Here is a 25841-nt window from a genome sequence, read left to right as displayed (position 1 = left end):
TTGTTTACAAGGTGTTTTCATACGATTTGGTGTGTGTGTCCCATTGGGTAGTCGTGGAATTGTACATTATGTCAGGGCTGTTACGGTAGCCATAGTAACGAGTAAGCTGACGTTTGTGCTGGCCTTAGCATAGGCGCTAGGATAGCATTTAGCTGTGGGGTTGTGTGTAGCCGTAACAAGTGGGATAGACTATGACTATCCTTGGATTTAGATTTTAACTGAATGAATACACTGAATGTATTGTGCATTGTTACCCCTTACGTCATTTGCGCTTTATCTTTCCCCTCCATTTCCAGATATGAGGTGCTCTTTGCCCCTCAACCTCCTGCAGCCTTCTGCCAGTTCCTGTCCAGTGTGGAGTTGTCTTTGCAGCATCAACTTGCTGACACCAACGAGTGTGTGATTCAACAGACGGAGCGACTCAAGGCTGATGGCACAAATGTAGCAGCTTGCGAGGAGCAGTTGCATGAGATTGAACACTGCATTACAGTATTCCTTCGGGAGAATGCAGAGTCTGGATCCCTCAGCATGGCATGCATAATCACCTCTGCTCTCTGCACACTCTGCAGGTTTAACACATGTTTATTTTTCACATTTCACCATGATTCTTTTGCAATCAGAATAATGTATTATAGTGTTAGTGGTATAACAACCATAAATTGCTGGCTACATTGCTAAAATATATTTTTAAAAGCGCTGTATTTCTGCCACCTATAAATAACAAAAACATGAAATAAATTGTCTTTCTTCTTGAAAGTGAAAGTTTGAAACTCAAGGAGAAAGATCAAGTACAGGTGAACAGAAGGAATTCATTGTATTTTTTTTTTGTGTATGTCCAGGCGCAACTTGGTAATGGAGGGAGCAGCAGCTAGTGCTGGAGAGCAGCTGGTAGACCTGACATCTCGGGATGGGACATGGTTTCTGGAAGAGCTCTGTAGTTTGATTGGAAATGTCAGTGCCTTAGCAAATTTGCTACAACGCTGCCCACACCTCACCCATGACTTGGAGCTACCTGCTCCCTCAGCTACCACCCAGGCTGTGTACCTGGCCAGTGCTGTGTACACCTGCTTGCAGGTTGGTGCATACCCTAAATTATGTGAAATCTTCAAGTTACAACTAAAGGCCCCCTTTTGTGTTGAGGTCAGCCAGAGGAAAGACAGAATTTCTGACAGGTGTGTGTCTCCCTGTTCAATGTAGGAACTGAACACTAACTTCCGTCAGATCATCTTCCCAGAGGCTCTGCGCTGTATGGTTAAAGGAGAGCCAACTCTGGAGTCCATGTTGGCAGAGCTGGAGCAACTTGTGGAACAAGGCTCTGATGGTCTGGGCCTCCAGAATTTGGTCGATAGTCTGCAGGCCACTACAGGCCTGGACCCTGACGGTCACAACCACTGCCTCCACATAACCAGGTAAGTTATTCTTTAGTCGTGCATTCCACTCAGTGGAACTTGATATTGCGATTGATAATGTAGTAAGTAAAATAATTTCCAGTTTCAGAAGATGATGCCAGTTTCCTGATAAGTCCAAAACATTCCTGTTTGAAAGCCCTCCTTGAAGACTTAGACATTTTCTCTAAAGTGTCTGGTTTAAAACCAAACTTTGGAAAATGTGTAATACTTAGAATAGGCACTTTAAAGGGTACTACCTCTAAGTTACCATGTAACTTCCCGATTACATGGACTGATGGATCAGTCAATGTGCTGGGGATAGTGATTCCAGAGGATCTGAAATGTCTATGTGCAATAAATTATAATTACAAAATAGTTAAGATGGATATCATTTTATCATTATCATCAACCTTGGAGTGGGGAAATCCTAACACTTTTTGGAAAGATTTCTCTGGTAAACTCTCTTGTAGTGCCACAATTCACATCTCTCTTCATGTCACTCCCTAGCCCATCAAAGTCCTTTTTTAAGACCCTTTGGATTCATTTGGAGTTTGAAACCAGAAAGAATTAAATGTAGTGTCATCATGTATAATAATAGTTATGAATCAGGTGGGTTAAAACTATTAAATCTTGAAGTATTATACCTTACTTTAAAGGCCGCTTTTGTTCGGAAAATGTACCTGCATACAGACTGTTTTTTTAGAAGGTATTCATCCTCTGTTCCCTATTTTACAAATCCAACCTCGTCACATGGGTTTAGTTGAGAATTTACTGGGAAAACTCATCTGTTTTCTGCAAGAGGTAATGCAGAGTTGGTTCTCTTTCATAGCATTCGTTTTGTGTCTCACTATGGGGAACACCTCCTGCGTGACCTCGTCAGAGGCTTAATAACACTACGCCAGCCCTCATTGGCTGGCAAGGATTACGTCTGGAGGCAGGCATAGCGTCAGCCGTCATTCAAAAACCTCTTCTCGATTCTCACAGAAGCCACTGATAGCCTCCCCTCGCTGGGAGAGTGAGCCCTGTCGGCCCTCTTCACGGGTCGCTCTCTCCCTTTCCAGCTCCGTTTCAGAGCCCGTTCAGAGGGATGTGTTCCATTCGGAGTGCACAGCCCGGTTGGCGCGCGTGTTCCAAAGCCACCCAGGGAAAAGCAGAGACAATGTTCAGGACCAAACAGTCAATGTCATGCAAGCATTTTAATGCACTCTGTAATAAAAATGTCCCGACAGGCGCATCCAGGCAAAAGACTGAGGGCGCTGTCCAAACAAATAAAAAATATGCAGAAAATAAAAATGTTGAAAAACAGATCACTATCTGCAATAACACAGCCTGTGGGGTTGAACACTCCCGCAGCTGTGAAGCACGCTGCTCACACGTGTCTTGCGCTCCGGCGCACGGACAGTGTGTGTCCCATCTCTCTCAGCACAGAGAGAGATGGGCTGCCTGCACCGAGTCAGAATGGGTGTTGAGGACGATAGAAAAAGGCTACAGGCTCGAATTCAATATCGCCCCCCCCCTCGTTTCAAAGAAATAATCAACTCACTAGGTCAGGGCGAATCCGAAATTTCCACACTAAGGGAGAAAGGAGCCACAAGAGTTGTGCCTCCCGAGGAGACCCACAGCAATTTCTACTCGAGGTATTTTCTTGTCCCAAAGAAAGGGGGGAGGGGTGTGAGAGCCATTTTAGACTTCCGAGCCCTAAACCGTCATCTAAGAAAGTACAGGTTAAAAATGTTGACACATGCTTCGCTGCTGCGTTTCGTGCGCGCAGGCGACTGGTTCACGTCAATCGACCTAAGGGACACCTATTTCCATATTCCGATTTATCCCCCGCAGAGGAAATACCTGAGATTTGCCTTTTCGGGGGATAGCTTACGAGTATATGGTCCTCCCATCTGGCCTATCTCTAAGCCCAAGGGTGTTTGTAAAATGCACCGAGGCAGCTGTAGCACCTCTCAGGGAGAGGGGCATCAGAGTAGCCACATATATCGACGACTGGCTGGTGGCAGCTCCCTCCTAACAAGAGGCGGCCTACGTCAACTGTTAGTTTGTCAACCTGCTATAAAAAAACACAGATGGTTACAAAACAGGAAGATAAACCGAAACGTATATAGCTTCTATTTAACGAACCGGTCCTTGGGAAATATTCCATACACTACTTTTTAAAAATGGGAGGATACTTTAGACTGTCACTGCCCTATACCATGGAAACTGGTTTTTGGGTTGAAATATGAAACAGCTGTTGACTCATTCACAAGGTACTTTCAATTAAATATGATTTATAACTTTCTTGCTACTAGAAGAATGTTAAATATTTGGGGAACTAGTCAATCTGATGAGTGCAGGTTTTGTTGTACAGAACCTGAATCTTTTTTGGTATTGTCATATTGTAGCTGCATTATGGGAAGAGGTTAAAAAAATGTGTTAGAAAATGAGATTGCACCTAGAGATGGATCTCTTCTCTGTGATGTTAGGCTATTTCACAGAAACAAATACCTATACTGTTAATTTAATTATATTAGGGAAAACTTCATATTAAAGGCATCTGGAGTAGAATCTGAATATTTACAGATTTAAGGGTTTCCTAAAACACCAGTTTATATTGGAAGGATATTATATAAAAAACAAAGATTATTTGGAAAGATGGGAAAGGTTTATTGAGGCAGAGGGGTGGTGAGGAAGGACATGTGGCCTAATTAAAAATTGGTGTCTAGTCTAATCCATCCTCTCTATTCAATATATATTTTATTTTTACAATCTATACTGTCCAGCCAGTTTGGAATATTTTTGTGCTTCTGTTCTATTGTATGACTTTTTGTCCCTGTGTTGTATGAGGTACATGGTTTAGTTCTGTGTATGTTGTTTTGTGATGTTTTTCTTGGTTGCTTGTTTCTGTTTTCTGTCTGTTTTTATGACAATGGAAGAGTTGTGTATCCTTTTGGGTTATATGTAATCACCACCATCACCTGCTTACACTAAACTGTTACCTTGAACTGTTTAAATGAACAAGATGTTAAAGAACTTGTCTTTGTGTGCTCAGGATGCTGCGTGCTCAGTACTCTGAGCTGATTCAGCCTCGTAGCATGGAGGGACCAGGCCAGGACACACCAAAAATGTCTGCAGGTCAAATGTTGTTGGTGGCCTTTGACGGCATGTTCACCCAGCTAGAGACTGCCTTTGCGCAGCTCACAGAGAAGGTAACGCACACGTTTTGTTTCAGATGTTATAATGGCAGTACCCTAAATGATTCTTCTTTCCTGCTTCACCTCTCGGATATATATATTTTTGTGCCATTTCAGTTATGTTGATAGATTTTCAATAGGTCTCCAGGATCCACCAGTGGTAATTTGAGTGGGTTCTTGGGAAATGGAATGAGTCTCCTAGTGAAATTCATATTTTATGTTGATATGGTATGATATGATATAGTCTTAATCAACATATAAAATATGATAAATATTGATATAATAATCCAATTCAAAATCTTAAAAGTTTGTAGTTTATTAGAAAACAGCTATCACATTTGCATGACATACAAAACATGCTCATACACGCACGTGACTGCACAATAATGGGTTTAAATTGCACAAATGTATTTGTCTTCAACAACAAAATTAATAAAATTTAAAACTTTCATTAAATATTTGTCATTTAAATAGTTGGCATCATTACTTATTCAAGCTAAACTTAAAGGCAGGTTTGGTAAAATAAAAAAACTAGAATGATTTTGAAAGTAACGTTCCCTCAGTGTTCCGTCTCTACATCCACCCCCTCCCCCTGTCTCCCCTCTGTGCGCCCTGAGCTGCAGGCGTAGAGAAGAAAAGTGATTCCCCTACCCTTAACATGCGTTCAGCTGCAGCAGAGTACAGTATACAGCCAATAGCCGGCTAATTATTAGCTCCCTAATTTATTTACAAATGCTGTTATATAGGCATGAGGGACACATGGGCAGGGTTATATAAGAATGATTTTTGAAGAGGGGAATGACATAGTGTGTATTAACTTCATTAACCAGGAATGTTTTTTATAAACTTGAAAACTATTTTTATGTATATCTCTGTTATTTACAGAACTTACTTGGACTTTAATAGGTCTTGTGTATAAAAAGTATCATATGTAATTTTTTTTCTAAGTACTTTTGTTTGATATTTTGGGGTTACATTAAAAAATTTACCTTTTATTTTACGGGAATCTTGATATTGATTAATAGATGGATTGGGACAACGTTGACAGGCACAAGGCTGCCTTGTGACTGTATAAACTCTTGCCTCTTGCACTTAACAAGAGGCAAGAGAGAGCTACTGTCCTGCCCAGATCACTTCGTGCAATAACTCAACACTGCCCTGATCATACTGTCATGTAACTTAAAATTTCTGAAATTACAATAACTGTCTTGTCTTTTCTGTCTTGTCTTTTCTTTTTTAAATGGCTATTATGAAAGTCTCACCAGACTTGTTTTTTGTTTGTCTGTCACAAAAAAAGGATCTTCATTATTTTAACAAAGTAAAATAAATGTTTTTGGATAAAGGTATGGAAATACAATTTTAGATTTGATTTGATAAATCGAAAAAAAATAGACCGATTAATCGATAATCATTAGTTGCAGCCCTAGTGCCAAATAGCATCAGCAGCAACCAGCTGCACAATTTAAAACAAAGGCATTGAACTGGTTGAAAAAAACAAAGATTACAAATTTCTGTGCGTAGGGGGGTGGGGTAGTGTTTCAAACACTTGAGTGTCTTTGGGGAGTTCACTGAAGTACAGCAAAGCTTTGTTATAGCACTGTGGCAGAATTTCAATGTAAAAAGGCCCATAGAGGTTTGGGGTTAAGCATTTGTGGCAATAAATACTACTGGTGTAGGGTAATGCTTTCACAGTATTGTGGCATGAATTAAAGAAAATTCTCAATCAGTTTTCTTCTGCTCTTCATTGCCCCCAGCTGAGCTCTCTGGAGATGCCCTTAGCCTGGAGCAAGGTAGATGTTCTGAGGGAGGCTGGAGCCACACAGCTCAGCATCTTTGATTGCCTGAATCAGCGGCAGTTGATGGAGGATGTATTCTTCCTCAAGAGACTGCAAACCATCAGGGATTTCTTCAGGCTTTGCTCTTCCTTTGCTCAATCTCTGTCTGGTAAGAGACCCTCACTACCACACATCTAATGAAGTTCTCTGGCTTAACAATGAAAACGACTCATCCACAACAATCAGAATCAGAATCGCGTTTTATTGCCAAGTACATTTACACATACAAGGAATTTGACTTGGTGTATTGGTGCTAAACAATTAACAAGGAAAGAAAGCAGAACTAGCAACAACTTCAATAATACAGTATCAGAAGCTATTACAATATATATAATAGAATTAAAAAATTTAAAATATAAAAAATTTAAATTAAAAACACAAAAGGAGCAATGTAGGAGCGGTGCAGTGGACAGCCCTCTCTCAGATTGAGAAAAAATCTTGGTGTGTGTAACTACTCACAGAGTGCATGTAAGGAAGATACATTTTTAAAGTCCAGTGGGCGTTAATGTAACGCATAAAGAACAGTTCAGCATTCACATCAACAATTGGCTTGTCACAATTTTTGATTTTTTTGGGGTGATTTTCTTATCACAAGTATTATTTTATTTATTTATTATTCTTAACATTTATTTTATTCTTCTTCCTGTGTAATTGCTCTTCTTATTAATAATGATAATAATAAAGTAATGTAAGATACTCTGTTAGTGTAGATGTGTTTGTGTCTGTGTGCATGTCCGCATATGTACTACTAATAATGTATATGTGCATATTATGTGTATGGCTGTGCGTGCATGAGTATAGTGCCCTATCGTCTGCCTCCCTGGTTCGGCCCCATCCCTCATTGCTGTATAAGCACTGTAGTAGTTATTGTAGTATTACCTCATATTTTATTGTAGACAATCATTATTACTTCTCATTGTACAGTCACTGCCTTATAATTGGTACTTGAGTATCATGATGGGTATGACAAGTATTAGAATAGCTAATACTCTTTGACTGTATACTAATAATATAGTTTATAGTTTAAAAAAAAAAAAAATCAGTTTTGCACATTCGTATTTACATATTTCAGTTGGTGAAACATGGTAAGATTATTACAGGAATTATTTACAGGTCGGCAAACATGTCAAATTAAAATTCATGGCACATCTTCATCCACATAAAGAGGAGACTCTTGACAAGTAGAGGAGGGTGGACTGCTTTTCTAAAGCGGACATTAAATATATCTGTCTGTAAACACACATGCAATTGTTAACCTTTCACATACATCTGTGGGAATATGTCTACTGTCAAGACCAAAATTAACAAAGAGAAATATACAGTACATACTTTTTTCTTTTAAATAAAATTAAATGACCCCTCGTCCCCCTTGAAAACCGGTCTCTTATCCTATCGGTAATGCAAGGTAAGCAATGACAGGAGCCCATAGTACCAAGAACAAATCCATTTTTAGATGTAGTTGAACTGTTATTTTTTCCATGAAGTATACTTTCATTAACCTCTCTCTCAATTGGCGAAGGGTGGGAGGTAGAATACAGATTTTTTTTTTAGTAGTAATAGTACTGTTCTTGCCAACAGTGTGACACATCTCTTTTGTTCAGGTACACCAGCTGAAGACATTTTACCTATAAATGGACCAGTTGGTTTAGGAAAGCCACTATACCGGCATCCCAGCGCAACAGTGTCAGGTGTGACAGTGGCCAGTGAGGAACAGATGACCCGCCCCATCAAGGTCTTCACAGCTGACTTTGTTCGTCAAATGCTCATGGGTCTGCCCAGCCAAGCCCTTGGTCTGGCTCTTTGCAGCTCACTGTCTGCCATTTGCCTGGACATTGTTGCCCAGGTAGAAGCAAAAGACTTTGGTGCTGAAAGCAAGGTACTAAAGTTGTTTGCGTGAGTGTGTGTGTGTAATATTTGACAGTAATTTCAGTTCCATCTTCTTGTGCATGTCAGGTTTGTTTTCCAAGTTAAGCCCCTTGTGGCCTTTCTGAATTTTGTTATTGGGGATCCTGAACCCTGATCTGTTTTGATTAGCTTGTTCATAGGGGGGAGCATTCATAGGGACATGTCATATTTATAGGTAATCATTTTTCACATATGCACACTGGATTTTCACTCATGCTCATACACAGGGAAATGCTGTACTGTAGAGCCATTGACCTAGGTCACTGTTATATCAATACTTTACTGAAATCATGATTATATTTGTTAGACAAACCTGTCATTCCGGATACTCACTGCTTCGGTATTCAATACACGTAAAAAGTTCTTCACATAGCAGTCAGCGTCTGACCAGTTATCTTGAACTAAACCCATGTTTTGGCTATGAAGGTGCCTCTGGAAGAGCTTTGTAAAAAGGCAGTGGAGCAGAGCCTGGGATCAGGCCGGGTCACACAGCTCCTGCTTAACAGAGCCACAGTACTGGCCTCCTCCTATGACGCCGCCTGGAAAAAAGTAGACCTGTTAAGAAGGATGGACGCTAACCTGGAGGCTGCCAAGGCCAGCCTGCAGAGAAGCCAGCTGCACGTTGCAATGTTTCAGGTACGGACATCTTATCCCATTTCCCTCTACCCCTTTTTCAACCCGGCGCAGTCTTGGCTGTCAGGGCTGTTTCGTCATGAGCCTGGGAAATCGGCCAAAGATTTCTGCCTTTTAATAAGGCAGTTTTTTCTTACCACTGTAACTTTTGCTGCTTTGCTAAAGTGCTCATGGTGGATTAAGCAGGGTCTTTGTAATATAGCAATAAGTAAGTCTTTTACCTGCTTTTTGTAAAGTGTCTCGAGATAACACTTGTTATAAGTTGACACTATACATATAAAGATTGATTGATTGAAGTTGGTATTGACTTAAAAATTATATTTTATTTGAATTTGCTGACATGAATAACCAACTAAAGTGTTTAAAAAATACCAGCACCTACATAAATGTCCTCCTTCTAATGCACAGAACTACCACTTACATTGACAAAATTAAAAACTCTTACAATGTAAATTTTACATAATTTTGAAGTTGTGCATTTAAGCAGCTAAAATTGAAACTAAATGCAATCTCACATTTGTGAGCCAAACTTGCACGTAAGAATTGATGTCAAGTATGTAAACAAACGTTAGAAAACAAATAAATGCTTTCTGTATATGATCGTTTAGATAAAACACTTGCTTTGTTTTTGATTCCATGTCCAGTGGCAACATGAAGATGTTCTGGGCCCCAGTAGTCCGCCTCTAAGTGTTAGCATTCCTCCTCGCTCTGTCATTCTCGGCAACATGAAGAAAAAGCTGTACAAGCTGAGTCAAGATGAGGGAGCGATAGTTGCCATTCAAGTGAGTATCACCCCAAATAAACCTTCCTATGGAGTTTATCATTAATCATATATTCCAACTTTCGATGTAACTTTACTTGAGTGTTTGGTTTATTTAGGAAAGTCAATTTTAGAGATGCTTTGTCATGTAGTTGTAACTACAAACCCCAATTCCAATGAAGTTGAGACGTTGTGTAAAACGTAAATAAAAACAGAATACAATGATTTGCAAATCCTTTTCAACCCATATTCAATTGAATACACTACGAAGACAGTATATTTAATGTTCAAGCTTAAAAACTTCATTGTTTTTTTGCAAATATTCACTCATTTTGAATTTGATGCCTGCAACACGTTCCAAAAAAGCTGGGACAGGGGCAACAACAGACTGGGAAAGTTGAGGAATGCTCAAAAAACACTTGTTTGGAACATTCCACAGGTAAACAGGTTAATTGGAAACAGGTAAGGGTCATGATTGGGTATAAAGATAGCATACACAACGTCCCAACTTCAATGGAAATGGGGTTTGGAATTAAAAAGTTACCGTGAAATCAGGTGTATAAGACGCACTTTGAATGCCTATGTTTTTGTTGAAAAAGTGCACAGCGGCTTATAGGCCAGCACGACCAGTATACCAGAATAAAATGCACCATCATTACAGCCGCCACCATCACACACTGCACACAACCTGACGCTACTCATTGTGTATTGCAAGCTGTGCTGGGAAACATAGCGACACAGACCATGCTGCCTACTTTTTAACATCTTTTCTCCCTCATTAGGTCATAATCACGCATTTAAAGGAAATGGTGGTATTCTGTTACGTAAATAAAGTGCACTTTTGATTTGAAAGAATCCTATATTAAAGATAATTAGTGACACGCAGAGCTGGGCAGTATGACTCCAAGATATTGTTCTGTAGGCTACTTCACAACTTTCACTGTAGGCTGAGAGCTCAACTGCTGTAGTGTAGTTAGTAGGAATGTGAACTCATCAAAGAGAAAACAAACAGAACTATGAGTTTCCTAAAGAGTTTTTTACCCTTTGTTTCAAAAATAAGCTTTTTAACCCTATGGTGCACTATGGAGCTGTACTTCTATGAGTGAGTCACCATTTTGCTCGTCTATTGCATGAAAAAATATAAATGCAATGCAAACTAGTTAATATGGATGTTTACGACGCTGAATTTAAATACTTTGTGTTATATGACTAAAACGTTTTTTTTTACTGAAGAGAACTCCACTGGCCATCTGAATGATATTTAGGTAGTTTAAACACATTTAAACGAGAAAGTCTAAATCTTTGCTGAATGAAACGGATAAAATATTTGGATTCTTAACTTTTTTTCTAAAAAAAATCTAATAAATGTCCAGATATCAGATGCTTTGTTGTCTGACTCCTTGGTTTTCGCAGGAGAAGCTGGCGTCGCTTGAGGCTAGCATTGAACAGCGTCTGAAGTGGGCTGGTGGAGCCAACCCGGCACTTGCCCCTGTCCTGCAGGATTTCGAGATGACTATTACGGATAGACGCGCTATGGTTGCCAGAGAAAACCAGCGCACCAGCCAGGTAAAACAAATGATTGATCATGATCAAGGGGCAACTTGTGAAGTGTTTACCAGTCACATCACTTAAAAGATGACCAATGTAAATGCAGCTACCTGGTGTCCTTGCTGCCTTTTTCAGGTCACCTTTTTATGTTCCACCATCCTGAACTTTGAAAGCCTTCGGACCCGATCCCCTGAAGCACTCAACATGGATGCAGCGCTGTTTGATCTGTTGAAACGCTGCCAGCAGACCTGTTCCTATGCTGCCCAATTTAATACCACAGTGTCTCCTCTGGAGCTCCAACTACTTAACAGACTGGTAGGTTCTATGTCTATCCTGTACATTCTATATTGCTGTCAAAATACTGTATATGGCTGCTTTTTAAGTGCATAAGAAGAATATTCATACTTTTGTTTTAAGTAGAAGAATTATCAGAACTTTGAAATTAACACAAGATACTTTGGCCCTAATCAAAGGATGAGCACTCTGTGAAGAAACTGTTTTCTGTGTATGAATGTTCTTTGGTGGGACTTGTCTGTTTGGACCGTAACGGTGCTGTGAGGAAAAAAAAAATCCCCTTGGTGACAATACAGTCTTAAGTCTAAACCCCTCATCCCAATTATGCCCCTAAGCCCTACTAATAAGTTACATCACCTACCAACATGACCCTTAGATGCCACCACAACCCAAACGGCATTGCCACCTTCAACAGACACAAAGAGAGTTGTTGGAAAGAGGAAAGGATGGGCAGAGCTAAGGCAATAAGCCTGTTTAAACTACAGCTAGAGCTCTCCACCCTATTTTTTTTTCATGATGATGTTGCATTATGAACACCAAATCTGTGTTTGAAGGATAAAAAGAAAACATCAGAAACCTCTGTTAGAAAAATAATGGTTTGCCATGCTTGGTCCGTGGTAATACTCCTGTTGGCATAAGGTAAGAGATTCATGTCAAATTTTATGGGCTTCATGATCCAATCACTATTTAAGATGGTTTATGCAAAATATCAAATTATTACAGAAGGAATTGGCAGAGTGGTCATAATAAAACAAACTTCAATACATGCAAGTTTTGTTGGTTTATTAACAATGTCAACTCTAGCATTGAGAGACAAAAAAGCTTTTTACCTTTTTAAAGTTGTTGGTAGCTGCCATTACACTTTCAGGAATAAAGTGATCCAAACTATTTTTACGTCTCGTCTTAAACATAATCTTGTGTTAACTAAAACAGGAAAAAAGACATATCGTCTGGCTGCAATGCAACGTTTTCTCAAGATGGATGTTTGAATACATCTTCAAAGCTAAATATACCATTACATCCATTGTCTGTCCTCATTCTTCTTTGCAATATGTTTGACTGGATGCCAAATACTATTTTCAACTATTCATTATAGTAATAATAATTGATAGTGATTTTAATATAGTGTACTTTTTACAGTAAAAAAGCAATTCATCCTCAAAGGGAACTCTACACCTTTTAAAGCCATTTAGCCACACTCCTATGCTTTCTTAACATATTCTGAAAGCTTGGGGCATAGTTTTATTCTTCAAGTGAAACATACAGACATACAGATATCACAAACCAAACAGAACACAACATCTAACTTCACAAACTTGAATTGTATGGTAGACTGGGTATGCTATTAAAAAAAAACAAGTTCCTTTAAAGAAATGTTAGTATATTTAATTAATGCAGTAACTATATGAATTTATAGGATTCCATCACATTTTGAACTGTTCTTTTTAGATTCAAAATATGAATACAAAAAAAAGAATAACTATAAAACATGTAGCGCAACTTAAATGTTACAATGTGTCCAAGAATACATTTTATGGTTAATCCATGTAAATTACACTATGATGGAGTGGAATTTTTGGGACTCAAAGAACACCTTTTAACATCCCTGCAAAGGAAAACAATTGATCTTGTCCATTTGCATTTTGAATATTCAAATCTCTTTGGAGACCGTTTTAAGGGGCAGGAGATACAATTTATGGTTTGTGTTTAGCCTGCCCACTCCCTCTCTAATATGTTAAGTATTTCTAAATCCTTAAAAAAACATTGAACTTACTGATGCTGTCAGTAGGGCTAGGGAAGATAGGAAAGCAAGTATGAGTAATCTCACTGTTTGCCAACAGTGTGTGAATGGGTAAGGGTGACCTGCGGTGTAAAAGCACTTTGAGTAGCAGAGGTTGCTAACTAATCCTTTTCATACACATGCATACGCCGTCGACGAAACAGCAGGGTAAAGTGACTTGCCCAAGGACATGTTGCAGCAAGAGCTGGGGATCGAACTCTGGTAGCGTCGTTGATACCAACTGAGCCACAGCCGCCCCCCAGTTTAACAAATATACGAGTACATTTTGTTCCTTGTTAGACATTAAAAATTGTCTTAACATTGTTAAGTCAAATGGTATGCTCTTTCATTTATCACAACAGAGCCCAGTGCTGGACCTGCCAATAGGAAGTCCTGATTGGCTGTGCTGTGCCCAGAGGAAGCTGGAAGAGGAGCTGAGTGTTGAGCAAAGGACTCGGGAGGAGCGAGAGCAGCAGCTGGAGTCATGTGGGGAGACACTGCAGCTACTTGTTGACTCAATTAAGACCATTCTTTCCAACCACAATCGCCAGCTGGCAGATGTCAAACACTTGCTGAGAGCAATGGCTAAGGTAAACTTAAGATTCAGCTACTGTACATAATTAATGTTGTCTATGTGAAACACAGCTGAAAGCACAATTCAAAACAAAGTGCTCGACACTGCAAAAGGTCGACATGTGGGGGAAGACATTTTTTTTAGAATCAAGCTGTTCCCAAGAATGGTCTGTTTGGGCTCCAAACAGATCATTCTTTCAGTATTAAGCCCAGTCTGTGCATGCCTTTCTTAATCAGTGTGCAGTTAATTTAACCTGACGCATCATTTTTGTTTCATCTGTGCCTCTTTTGTGTTAATTCTTTGATACAGGATGAAGAAGTGGCATTGGCAGATGGAGAAGAGGTGGCATATGAAGGCAGCGTGCGTCACTTCCTATTGGAGTACAAAGCATGGCAGGACAACATCCAGCTGGTGTTATTTACTTTGGTTCAAGCCAGTGGGCAGCCTCGCAACCACGAGCAGCTTGAACTTTTGGAGGAGATTCCATCTACACTGAAGGAGCTGCAGTCTCAAAGCCAAAGGTACTCTCTCTCACATACACATATACTCTTATCTAAACACATTTAACCTTCCATATAACTCCTTTATTGCTGAGATGACACTCAAAGCTTTGTTCAATTGTGTATAATGACAATTAAGTAAATTCTATTATATACTAAATTGTATTAATAATTTGTTTTTACATCACTAGTGTATACAATGGCCTGGTGGGCTTTGCCTCTCCCCTGGTGACGGACAGAGACAATGAATGTGCCAGTCCTGTTTCTGCAGCACAGACGAGCTTTGCAGCAGGTAGGGGTATACAGGAATATACACACTTTTGTGACCCCTCACACTTAATATCCTGAAAGTTAGTTGTCAAGAAACAGTACTTTCTTTCTTCCTATGAGGTGAACAGTTTTCCCTGAAAGACAATAAAATGGTCTGTATGAACATCTAACACTGAAAAATGTTTTACAATGTGTTCAGTACTTTAGTCGATGATAACTTTATGTGTGATAGAGTCAATATTGAACTGATAAATTATGTTTTATAATGGTAGAAACAGAAAGTTCTGTGCAAGAAAAGCTTTTCTTTTTTCCCCCGCTAATCCTGTAACTCTATATTCCCAGGAATGATTTGGTTTAAAAACAGGCTTTTAACTGAATGAATTGAGCTTGATCATATCTATGTATGTCTTTCTCGTGGACGAATCTACAAACTTTGCAGCCACCCTTTATGTGTCCAAGGCATAGATGGAAAGCAATGTCTTAATTATATGTGTATAATAATAACAAAATATTCTTAATAAAATGTGGTTTGACTTTAGCTGTAAGATGCAGTGGAGTGAAGACCCAGCCTGACTCAATGTCCCAAAATGCACGCAAGACTCTGCAACGTAACCTGGGAACCCCCAATGATACCCCACCAAGCACTCTGCTGATGAACAGTAAAGGTCTAAACCCCAGCCCAAAGAGGGCTGTACGAGACCCCAAAACAGGACGAGGTACTCTTCTACTTTCTCTACCAAGGGACAGCATGCTAATCTGTGGTTTAGATTTCTTTAAGTCACCAATTTAAATATGTTCAACCAAATGCCTCTATATAGCAATCTTTACAAAGCAGTGCATATCTATTTCAGTTTATTCCCAAGTGAAATTCAAATGATATATTAAAAACAACAAATATAGAGAAAATGCAAACACAGGTCATAAGTCAGAGTACTTCTAAACAGATGTATTATTTCTCAGTAGCTTAACTCAGACTTCTAAGGGCGAATATAGGCTTACCTTTTAATTTAGAGTGGAATATTTGATATTGATTTCAAGAAAAGCAGTATGAATATTTTGATTTCAATTGTGGTTAAATCTCAATGAAATGCTTTGATTTTGCCCTGTGCTTTCTTACAGCTGTCCAGGAGAGAAACTCGTATGCAGTAAGTGTATGGAAGAGAGTCAAAGCCAAGCTGGAGGGCAGAGACATTGATCCCAACAGGAGGATGAGCGTTACTGAGCAGGTAACATTCAAGACACTTGATTTAATGCAGCCTTTCCCAAATTTACAGTAGGAGTACTTTGGCCCAATGTGAAATTGAAAATAACTCTGGGGCCAATACAACTTTGGGGGTGGGGTGGGGGTTGCCTACTATTAAAAATATTTGAAGACACACATAAACATATTATATATTAATTCATCACACCACTCAAACTATTATTGAGTCTCCTTTTTATTGTAGATACACACATCTAAAACTCTGCTCTCTCATTTTATCAGTTGTATGTTTTGTAATGTTTTCCCAAATGCTAAGCTCTGTTTACAATGTTTTCACCAGTCATTGCGTTCTCTCATCAGCAGTATAACTGTGTGAGGCAGAGGACAGCTGATGTTGATGTCAATGATGGCATATAAAACAGCTTGGTCCCAATGACAAAGATGGGCTTTAAGTCTTTAGGGTGAATAAGAGGATCCTTGTTAAGCATGAACAGCACACTTGAGTCTATGCAATTTAAGAATGAATTGAATATATCTCTCTTTGTATGTGTGTGTGTGTGTGTGTGTGTGTGTGTTTCTCTGGGGAGTGTGTGTTGAGACCCTGCTTGCGACAAGTACACGGATAAATAGAGAAAGGGGGTTGTCCCTTTTTTCTTTTTTTATGTTGCTGGTTATCGTATATGGATGGAAGTTGTCGTTTTTTTTTAAAGCTGAACTTGAATGGCATATCATTTTACTGCCTGTTATGTAGAACCGGGTACGCTCTGATAGTCCAAAGTGAAAGCCCATCATACCTTTTCCAGGATTTATTGCCAATTTTGTCAATTTTAAACTTATATTTTAAAAATGTACATGCTACCTTTTTTTTTTGACTGTTTTTCATGCAATGTTCTTTTATGCATTTAAACATAACAAGCACAGAATAGTCGATACTCAAATTACCCCTTATTTGAAATATGCCACATATCAATTTATGAAGTACCATGTTCAATGTTCAACAAGTAAATTACACATTTTTACACAAAAATGTACCTTTGCTGCCTACCTGTGGTGCCATTACCGTGGCTCACCCTTTAGTAAGCACTGTTCTTACGTAAGATTCAACCTTAATCAGTTTTCATGTGTAAATTACAACATTCCATCAGTCTATCCTAGAAGAAAATGAAGCAACAATTGAGAGTTTGCAACAAATTAATTTGCATTTTCCCTTTACTATATTAAGGGTGGCTATTTAAAAACTAGGTGCATTCATATTGTCATTCTTTAACTATTATTTGCTAATGAAAGAGGTTGAGCTTGATGGATCTATATGTTGTTCAGACTTGCAGTCTCTTTAAAACCTTCTCTTTTTTTCACATTTACATACACATTCTATTTTCATTTTACATATTGAGCTGATTGCCCCTCAGGTCAGACCTGCTGTGGTATAGAAGTGGTTGCTAACTATGTTTCCTGACCTGTTGTCTGGCCTGTTTTTTTTGCAGGTGGACTTTGTCATCAAGGAGGCCACCAACATGGACAACCTGGCCCAGTTATATGAAGGCTGGACTGCCTGGGTGTGAATGCTATGCTGGTTCATGTCTATGATCCAAAGAAGGCTTGGAGATCCACCAGAGGTCCAGTGGGTCTGGGGTGTCGCCACAGCAGCACCAGGTTACTCTGGGGGAAGGAAATGTGAAGCGGATGCTTAGTCCGCCCTAGCAATCTCCTGGGGCAGTGACCTTGTGGCACCGCTGCAACCACACTCCCCCAACCATCGGCGATTGGGCTAACACTTTGCGTAGTTGGCCAGCTGCCATGCATTCCTTTATGGGGTTTGACAAGGCAAAGCAGTGCTGATTTCGGGGAAGGGGGTAAGGGGCTTGTTGCCTCTTTACCCTTAACTTGGATATACCTTCTCCATTCATTTGCATAGCTCTCTTTCAAGTTGTGCCCATAAACCCCACTTCATCCTTTGAGAAAATCAAACTCCACCTGAAGACAAGATGAGGCAGGAAGTGAGTGGTTAATCTCTGAAGCATACAGCACGAGCTGCGGGTGGGACTTCATTGGGACCAAAGCTCAGATGGATGGTACATTTACTATGCCACAACATTTGTGTTCTCTAATCTTTTCCTCAATGGTCATGTGACTCTGATTGACCCGTTGGTTGCTCGATTGGGCAAAAATGGTGGGAATGAAGGTTAAACAGTTTTCTTTAGGCTACTTGAATACCCTAAAATGAAATAAATACATTGAAAACAAATAGTCAAACGGTAATTTGATTGTTATGCCTTACAGTTAAGACTGACAGTTCACTGTTGTCAGATTTCCCATGTGCTTTTGTGGAAAGAACAAACATCCTGTTGTATGAAATACTTTTGGAATGCTCATTTTTAGAGCTTAGAAAATACATGCAAAGAGTCACTCAGACACCTGTCTGCTTCTTTTTCTTCTTTGTGTATCTTTTGTGTGTGTTGTGATTTGTAAATTCCAGTCCTTTGTTAGATATAGCTATAGGAGAGTTCTGCCTTATTTGCCTTGCCTTTCAGAAGATGTTGCTTGTCTCATGTATTCACTCCACAGCCCCTATCCTTGCATTTTATTATTCTTGACCTTCAAGTTTTACATTTTTAGTGGGAGACATTCATTTTGGGTGATGGTGTAAAATGTTAATTCTTTATGCTTTTATTGAATTTTGTTGTATGCCAAATTAAACATTAAACTAAAGAGTTATGTGTGATTCATTTAACAATAAGAATCATTCTATCAAACACGCATGTTCTATTATAAAAAGATGGTTAAAATGTTTCTTCATTCCAGGAATAGGTTAGGTTATGTTTCTGTTTTTTCAGTGGGGTCTAAAAGACGTGAGAATCACAGAAGTAGTTTAAAATGAAGCACTGTCACTGAGTATATCAATGTAATTGTCACTGAGCAAAAGAAAACCTAAAAGAGTAACTTCAAAATGTACATATACACCCAGATATGATAGGGTGTATATATATAAGAAATAAAATGCAAATACATTTTTGATTATATTAAAAGAAAAGATGCAAAAAAACAAGTGTAACAGGATGAGCTTCTACCCTGTTGAGTGATAAGACTTTGTCAGACAAAGTCTAGTGACTAGACTCTAGTGTCTCACATCACAGCAGCTCCATTTACGACATACACATTAAAGACAAGATACAAAGTTACAAACATGACACAACATGAAATAATATTTAGAGACCTTGAACACGCTTTCATCTTGGAGTCAACTCCATAACATTAACTGATGTTCAGTCTGACCTTATTAAAACGTGGGACCCTGTATCTCCAGTTTGATGATAATACTTCAAATTCACTGTTAAGGGCATGGTTAAGGTCAGAGACTGCTGCTTGCCAGCCTTAACATGTTTTTATACTTGATGGCTTGCTCCTGACCTTCGACCAAATCCCAAAAAATTACAACATACCAGATAACTGTTACTTTCAGTATATCCAATTAAAATGAGTCATCAGGAAAATATATGAATAACTCAACCTTTAACAACCACAGCCTACCTCTATTTAAAACTGCTACTGCTTAAACCTCAGAAAACCCCATCCCAGATATACACACTACTGTAATATCTAAAGACAGAACAATATCAACTCCTACAGACAAATGGATCACAGACATCAACAATCTCCCAACAGATTTCAACTGGCACAACATATGCAATAACACATTCTCTATGACCTGTAATTCAAAAACCCAACTCGTACAGTATAAAGTCCTCCAAAGAACACACTCACAAACTCTACCGTATGGGCTTCAGCCAAAATAACTCCTCCTGTCCAACCACAACTGATAAATACTTCCATGCCCTCTTGACCTGCCCAAACATTCAAACCTTCTGGTCGGAGGTCATGAGCAAGTTTTCTGACATCCTCAGCATCACCCTATGCCCCATCATTGTACTACTAGGTGACATCTCGTCCCTACCGCTCCCGAAACACCTCAATCCTTTCTTGTTAATATCACTTACCATTGCCAAAAAAGTCATACTATTAAACTAGAAAGGCAAAACCAAAATATCCACACTCCACTGGCTCACCCTACTCACAGACCACTCAAACCTCGAAAAAATGATAGCATCGTTGAAAAATAATATGGCTTCCTTTGAAAATGTCTGGTCCTCTTTTTCGCAATATCTTCAACACTGATTCCTCTTTATCTCCACAAACAGTTGTAATCCTCGTATCATTATATAAAGTTAATATTTCATTACCATTTGTCCAACTTAACCATGTATATAGGCTACTATTTTTGTCCTTTACTGCTGTTTTTTCATTTTATTCATATTTTATTTTATTTTGTTCTATTATTTATAAACATTGTTTCTTATCTTGTTTGTTACTAAAGCTACAGCAAACCATAATGTGCAGTACTTCTCAATCAGTTAATCAGTATGACCCTGCCATTTTTTCCTGGATTTTATCCTATTTGTCTGTCTGGCTTTTGCCCTGTCTGTCCTGTCTGTCTGGTTTTGTCCCGCCTGTCCTGTGTGTCTGATTCCGTCCTCTGCGTCCGGTTCATCTTGTCCTGTCTCATAGATCACACATTCCTGTTTGGCTTTTCTGCCAAATGTCTTTATTTTGTACATATAGGCATGTATTATCTATTCACTCTATGTAAAACTGCAAAAGTGAAATAAAAATAATAAATACATTTAAAAAACATGTTTTTATAGTCGGCTGATTTATAAAGTATCTGCAGCGGATGACCTACAATGTTTGAGCAGATTTTTTATTTGTGGACAGACATATGTACCAAATAGTGTTCCAGTACTGTAGGACACAGAATCACAGAAGTAAAAAACAAAATAAGAATTTGTCTACTCATCGTCATCGTCTCTAACCCATAAGATCTCAACTGGCGGAGAAAATAAATGATTTGATTTGTTTTTCATGCAGATATATTCAATGTGGACAACAAATGGTCAATCATTACACCCAAATATTTGTAATATGAAACTTTAAAAAATCATTATGAATAACAATAGGGGCATTGTAAGCATCAGATGGTAAACCAAACAAAATTGCCTGTGTTTTATTTGTAATGATCTGAAGAGCATTATCACTCCACTCCACTTGAATGCTGTTAAAAAAAATCTGAAAAAAAAGAGTGCTCTTGCAAATGTATTTGGCCTGTCTTAATGTTTGGAGATGATGTGAACCAGAGTGGAATGGATCAAGTTTGCCTGTTGTTTCGACCAGATTTGAGCAGAATTCTTTCTAGAGATTTTTTTAAAACTCAATGGATTTTATTTTATTGCGTAAAACGGCTATGCCCATATACGGGTTGTAGCAGATTTGATTGACAGCTCTGCGCGCTGCATCTGTCTGTCTGTGCTGTTGTACACTGCATAATAATAATAATCTGAGGTCTCCAGAGATCCACTGTCCAGTCCCCCGCCACCTACGATGCTTTACCAGTGCACCAGAAACTTTGTGTGCACAGCGACACGCTTCTTGGGCCTGTTGCAACATAGCCTTAGCACCTGGTCCAAACATGGCTGAGGGATCAGCGGCCAGTTTCAGAATGCAGCTTTTGTCCTCGGGCTGCAACCCAGACTGTGACAATCAAAGCTGGCGTCTCGTCACCCAGAGAGACGCTATGCCTTTCCCAGCAGCTGCAGCCTGCTCCTTCATCAACTGTGCCATGACAGATGAAACAAGCTGCAGTTCCGATACGATGCGCATATCATATCCTGCACCCAGCTCACTCGCCAGCTGCCGATGATACAGTGCCAATATGGACCCTGTATTAGCCAGCTGCGCCTGAACTGCCATTGCCCTGTTGACCTTAACCAGAGAGGCAGCCAACATTCTGCACCCCTTCGTCGGGCAGCTAGGTTTCCCCTGAACAGAGCCTGAAGGGAACATGAGGGCTGCAATGGTCTGGTCCAAAGGATGCAGTGCTGCACAGCCAACCTTTTCTCAATCCTGCATAGCAGACAACCGTCTACTTGAGGTAGAGAATTTCAATGGTTCAGTGGGTTTGTGCAAACCCAGCCTGCATCCACTCCTCGACATCTGGGAGAAGAGGCACCAGAAATGGCACCGGCCGTGTCTCCATACCCTCATCAAAGCATGATGGCGCAGGTGCCTGGCCTATTGTGGTATCTAGGCGGAGCTCACTGCACCTCCTCCGGTGCCAGAGCAGCCTCCTCTTGCCACAGAGGGAGGTCGTTGACAAAGTGCCCCAGCACATCCACATCAACCTCTTGATCTTCCGCATCCCCCTCAGTCTTGATAGATAAATCAGTCAACATCATCCTGAGAGGGGGAACAGGAAGGAGGTTCCTGGAGCCACAGCCAGGCTCCGCCCCCCTGAGGCGCTTAGCCTGCCGGGACCCAGTGGGTGGAGCAACCTGCTCCTTCCTTCCAAACACACTGTAGCGGGCCTCCAAGGACCGTAATGGCAAAATAAAGCAATTCATGCACGATGAAGGGTTCTCTCTCTCTCTCTCTTGCCCAAGTAGTGTGGTTAACTCCCAGACACAATACACAGCTATCATGTCCATCCTCAATGGGCATCTGCACACCACAACCCTCACAGTTATGGCCGCGGCTCTTAATCTCGCCAGAGGTTGACACCGCGATTGAGAATGAGGAAGTGCCAGCTGGCTAGAGTTAGAGCTGTTGTGCCTATGTGCACAACACCACCGCCTCCCCGCGGTTTGGACGGACAGTTTATTCCTATGGCGCGTGAACCCCTCGCCAGAGCAATACGTCAGGAACGTCCCTTTTGGATTACTCACAACCGACAGCACTACCGCCTCTCCCGTGGCCGGGATTAGTCGTATAGGCTTCGTACCTATGGCGTGTCAGTCCCTCGACAGAACAATACGCCAGGCACGGACTGTGAGAAACGGTGATAGCTGACAGCCCGACAAACAGCGGACATAATATATGTGGAGTAAACAGCAACCCCGAGAGGAAAACTCCCACTCTCTCTTACACTTCGGTATTGGCAAATACTGTCTCCTCCTAGTAACACAGTTTTAATTCACACAACCGCCAACCTGCTCTCGTGGAATCAAAATGATCAGTGACAGTGTGGTGCACAGGTGCTCTTCTACTGTCATTAGCCACCTCACAGGTGGATTGTCTAAAAGCTAATTGTCCACAACGTCACTTGACCCCGTGGTCAGCCCCATACATGTGGAATATGTAGTGGAAAGATAGTCTCGACACGATAGAGAAAGTGTCGTCCTTACACGTTGCAGGCTCATGTATTGCTATTTCGTGCACAGATTGTCTGAAAGTCTCTTTCTTAAAGCCGTTTTGACTGTGTGTTTTTGATTTACAGCGTGTGATTTAGTTTCTTGCAGCTATGACACTGCTGTCCGAAAGCTGGACATTTTTCCCGCTTAGCCGTGTGGCTACCACCACAGTTACTGATGGGCTGGGACTGAGAAAATGATGGGGACTTTGGCTGGTACTTTCTGAAGGAAACTTGGCGTAATATATCAACATAAGTAGCTTGAATGGCTAGTGTTTTGCTACTCTCCTCATTTCGTGGATGCGACAGAGAGAAATGGCTTTGGTTAATGTTTATTCACTGTCTCTTAACAGGGATTTTCTAAGAGTGTCATTAGTGATGCCACACACTATCCAGTCACAGACAAGTTCATCAGTCAAATCTCCAAAATGGCAGCTTTTAGCTTTAATCCTCAGATCACTGATGAATGACTTGATGCTCTCACATTGTTTCTGATTTCTTGAATGAAACTTGTGTCTCTCCATTATTTTTCTTATTTTGTGGATTGCATATTTCACAGAATTTTCTCTCTGGACTCTGTTGGAGTGATTACTGCTCCATCGTCGCTGGGTGCTCTTACTTCAGCTGCGTGGACAAACGAGTGCTCTCGTTCAATGGCATCTGGTCCTGCAAGATTGAGGAGGATATAAGCCTTTGTCCTAGCAGGCTTGTCGAAGTGCGCTGCGGCGATAAAGATGTCGAAATCCATCCGCCATTGTTGCGACGTAGCGTAGCTTTAGTTAGTAGCTTGTTAGCCTAAAAAAGTCCCGGCACTTTTACTTTGTCCGACGACAAAATACTCACAGGCGAGGAGTTTGTACTATTTCTGACACCATGTTGAATTGTCTTTCTTACACCCAGTGCACGAGTGTGAATGAGAAGACAATATTATTGACCACTGGTTCATTTATTAACCGAGAGCAGGACAGTTATGTAATAACTGAGCACTCCAGTGGCGCTGATCAGAATAAACACACACCTGTTACGGTGGCCTGTAGTAAACAAACAGAGCGATCATTAAGGGAATGATCTACACTACCCTTGTGCAGCCAGCTTCATTAGAAAAAGAAGTAGTTAGATGCACATCACGTTGGTGCAGGGCAGTGCAAAAATAGCAAAACTGAGAAAGAAGATAGCCCCGCACACTTGATAAATTGCTGCAAAAAAGGGGGTTTTATTGATCACTACGTCTCGACCAGAGGTCTTCTTCAGGTAATTTTTTTAAATGATCACCCTATCTTCTTTCTCAGCCAGCTTCATTCTCAAAAGTTTCTATGTAGATGATGAGCTCATCAGCTTTGATTCAGTTGACAGTGCAAAACAGCTGGTCAATGAAGCACAAGAAATCTGTGTCAAAGGAAAGCTGCGCTTACACCAATTAGTGTGCAACAACAGAGAGGTCCTGGATGCGATTCCAGAGACAGAACAATCAAGTGACAGGAAAGATGTAAATCTGAACTACAATGAGGTTCCAATGCAGAGTGTACTTGGAGTAAAGTGGAATGTAGAGGCTGATGTCTCATGTCTCATTCAGTGTCATCCTCAAAGAAATGCCAGCCACACAACGAGGAATCCTAGCAACAGTTGCAAGTGTGTATGATCCATTAGGATTTCTCTCTCCCTACATCTTCTATGGAAAACAAGTTGAGCAAGAAATGTGCAAGCGTGTTGTTGGATGGGATGAGCCTGTTCCCCCTGCACTCAAGACCAAATGGCTCTGTGACCTGTAAAATCTTCAAAAATTCAAATACCAAGATGTCTCATTCCTGAGAACCTCGGCACAATCCAAACAATTTAGCTGCATCATTTTTCAGATGCTAGCAGCAGTGGGTATGAACAATGTTCATATATCAGGATTGTTGCTGATAAACAAATACAATGTGCACTGGTAATGGGTATGGTCCGAATGGCCCCCCACAAATAGTGTCACCATCCCACGCCTTGAGCTCACTGCAGCCGCAGTTTCTGCTGGAGTAAGTACTTCCTCAGAACAGAGCTTGAACTGAGGAAAGATGAAGAGTTTTTCTGGACAGAAAACCAGACGGTGGTGCTTGAGTACATTAAAAATGAAACTTGGCGCTTTCATGTGTTTGTTGCTAATCTCATCCAGAAAACAAGAGACTCAACAAATCCAAGACAATGGTTCTACATCGAAACAGATCTAAGTCCAGCTGGCCGTGCTGCTAGGGGTTTCAAGGTGGCAGACTTGATTACCTCAAACTGGCTCACTGGGCCTAAGTTTTTATGGCAACAGGAAATTGTCAAGATTAAAGATTCCCCAGAAGACAAATGCTCTTGAAATACACAGCTTTCTTGCAAGGTTCTCACGTTTTTCTGACTGGAATACATCCCTCAACGTTGTCACAAGGATTAAAAGACTGGCAAAGAGGCACAGGTCAGGGCCCATTAGAGAGAAAAATTGCCGGTCACACTTTATATCCCATGTTCAGAATATTGTTTAAAGTTTGATTGGGTCATTTGTGTGATGGAGGTGGGGTTAGTTTGGTCTGTGATGGTGGGGCCCATTGTGATATCTTTTCATGGGGCCCTGAGGTCTTGGCGGCGCCCCTGATCACATAAGCTAGATGGGACTTGTTAACAGAAAAAAGGTGAAGTTTAAATGACCCTTGATGCTCCTTCTCAACTTTGATTTGTTTCTCAACTTTTACTGACATGGACTCTTCACAATTAAGAC

The 25841-nt window shown here is 40.3% G+C and overlaps 1 protein-coding gene across 1 annotated transcript in view; it reads left to right on the top strand.

Annotated features, from left to right (window-relative positions):
• smg1 (SMG1 nonsense mediated mRNA decay associated PI3K related kinase) overlaps positions 1 to 18579 on the top strand; it is a 76057-nt gene extending 57478 nt beyond the window's left edge. The window contains exons 49-64 of the mRNA XM_061027178.1: positions 297 to 569; positions 840 to 1074; positions 1198 to 1409; positions 4429 to 4585; positions 6325 to 6514; positions 8007 to 8281; positions 8737 to 8946; positions 9588 to 9725; positions 11117 to 11269; positions 11387 to 11566; positions 13688 to 13915; positions 14209 to 14420; positions 14591 to 14691; positions 15209 to 15385; positions 15789 to 15895; positions 17355 to 18579. Of these exons, the coding sequence (XP_060883161.1) occupies positions 297 to 569; positions 840 to 1074; positions 1198 to 1409; positions 4429 to 4585; positions 6325 to 6514; positions 8007 to 8281; positions 8737 to 8946; positions 9588 to 9725; positions 11117 to 11269; positions 11387 to 11566; positions 13688 to 13915; positions 14209 to 14420; positions 14591 to 14691; positions 15209 to 15385; positions 15789 to 15895; positions 17355 to 17432 (2926 nt within the window). The 3' untranslated portion in view covers positions 17433 to 18579. The remainder of the gene's footprint in view (positions 1 to 296; positions 570 to 839; positions 1075 to 1197; positions 1410 to 4428; positions 4586 to 6324; positions 6515 to 8006; positions 8282 to 8736; positions 8947 to 9587; positions 9726 to 11116; positions 11270 to 11386; positions 11567 to 13687; positions 13916 to 14208; positions 14421 to 14590; positions 14692 to 15208; positions 15386 to 15788; positions 15896 to 17354) is intronic.
• The last annotated feature ends 7262 nt before the right edge of the window (positions 18580 to 25841 follow it).

Source organism: Labrus mixtus, chromosome 20 (genome assembly GCF_963584025.1).
Source record: "Labrus mixtus chromosome 20, fLabMix1.1, whole genome shotgun sequence".
NCBI classification, from domain to species: domain Eukaryota; kingdom Metazoa; phylum Chordata; class Actinopteri; order Labriformes; family Labridae; genus Labrus; species Labrus mixtus.
Note: the sequence above shows the minus strand (reverse complement) of the source record. Positions and strands in the feature narration are given on the sequence as shown.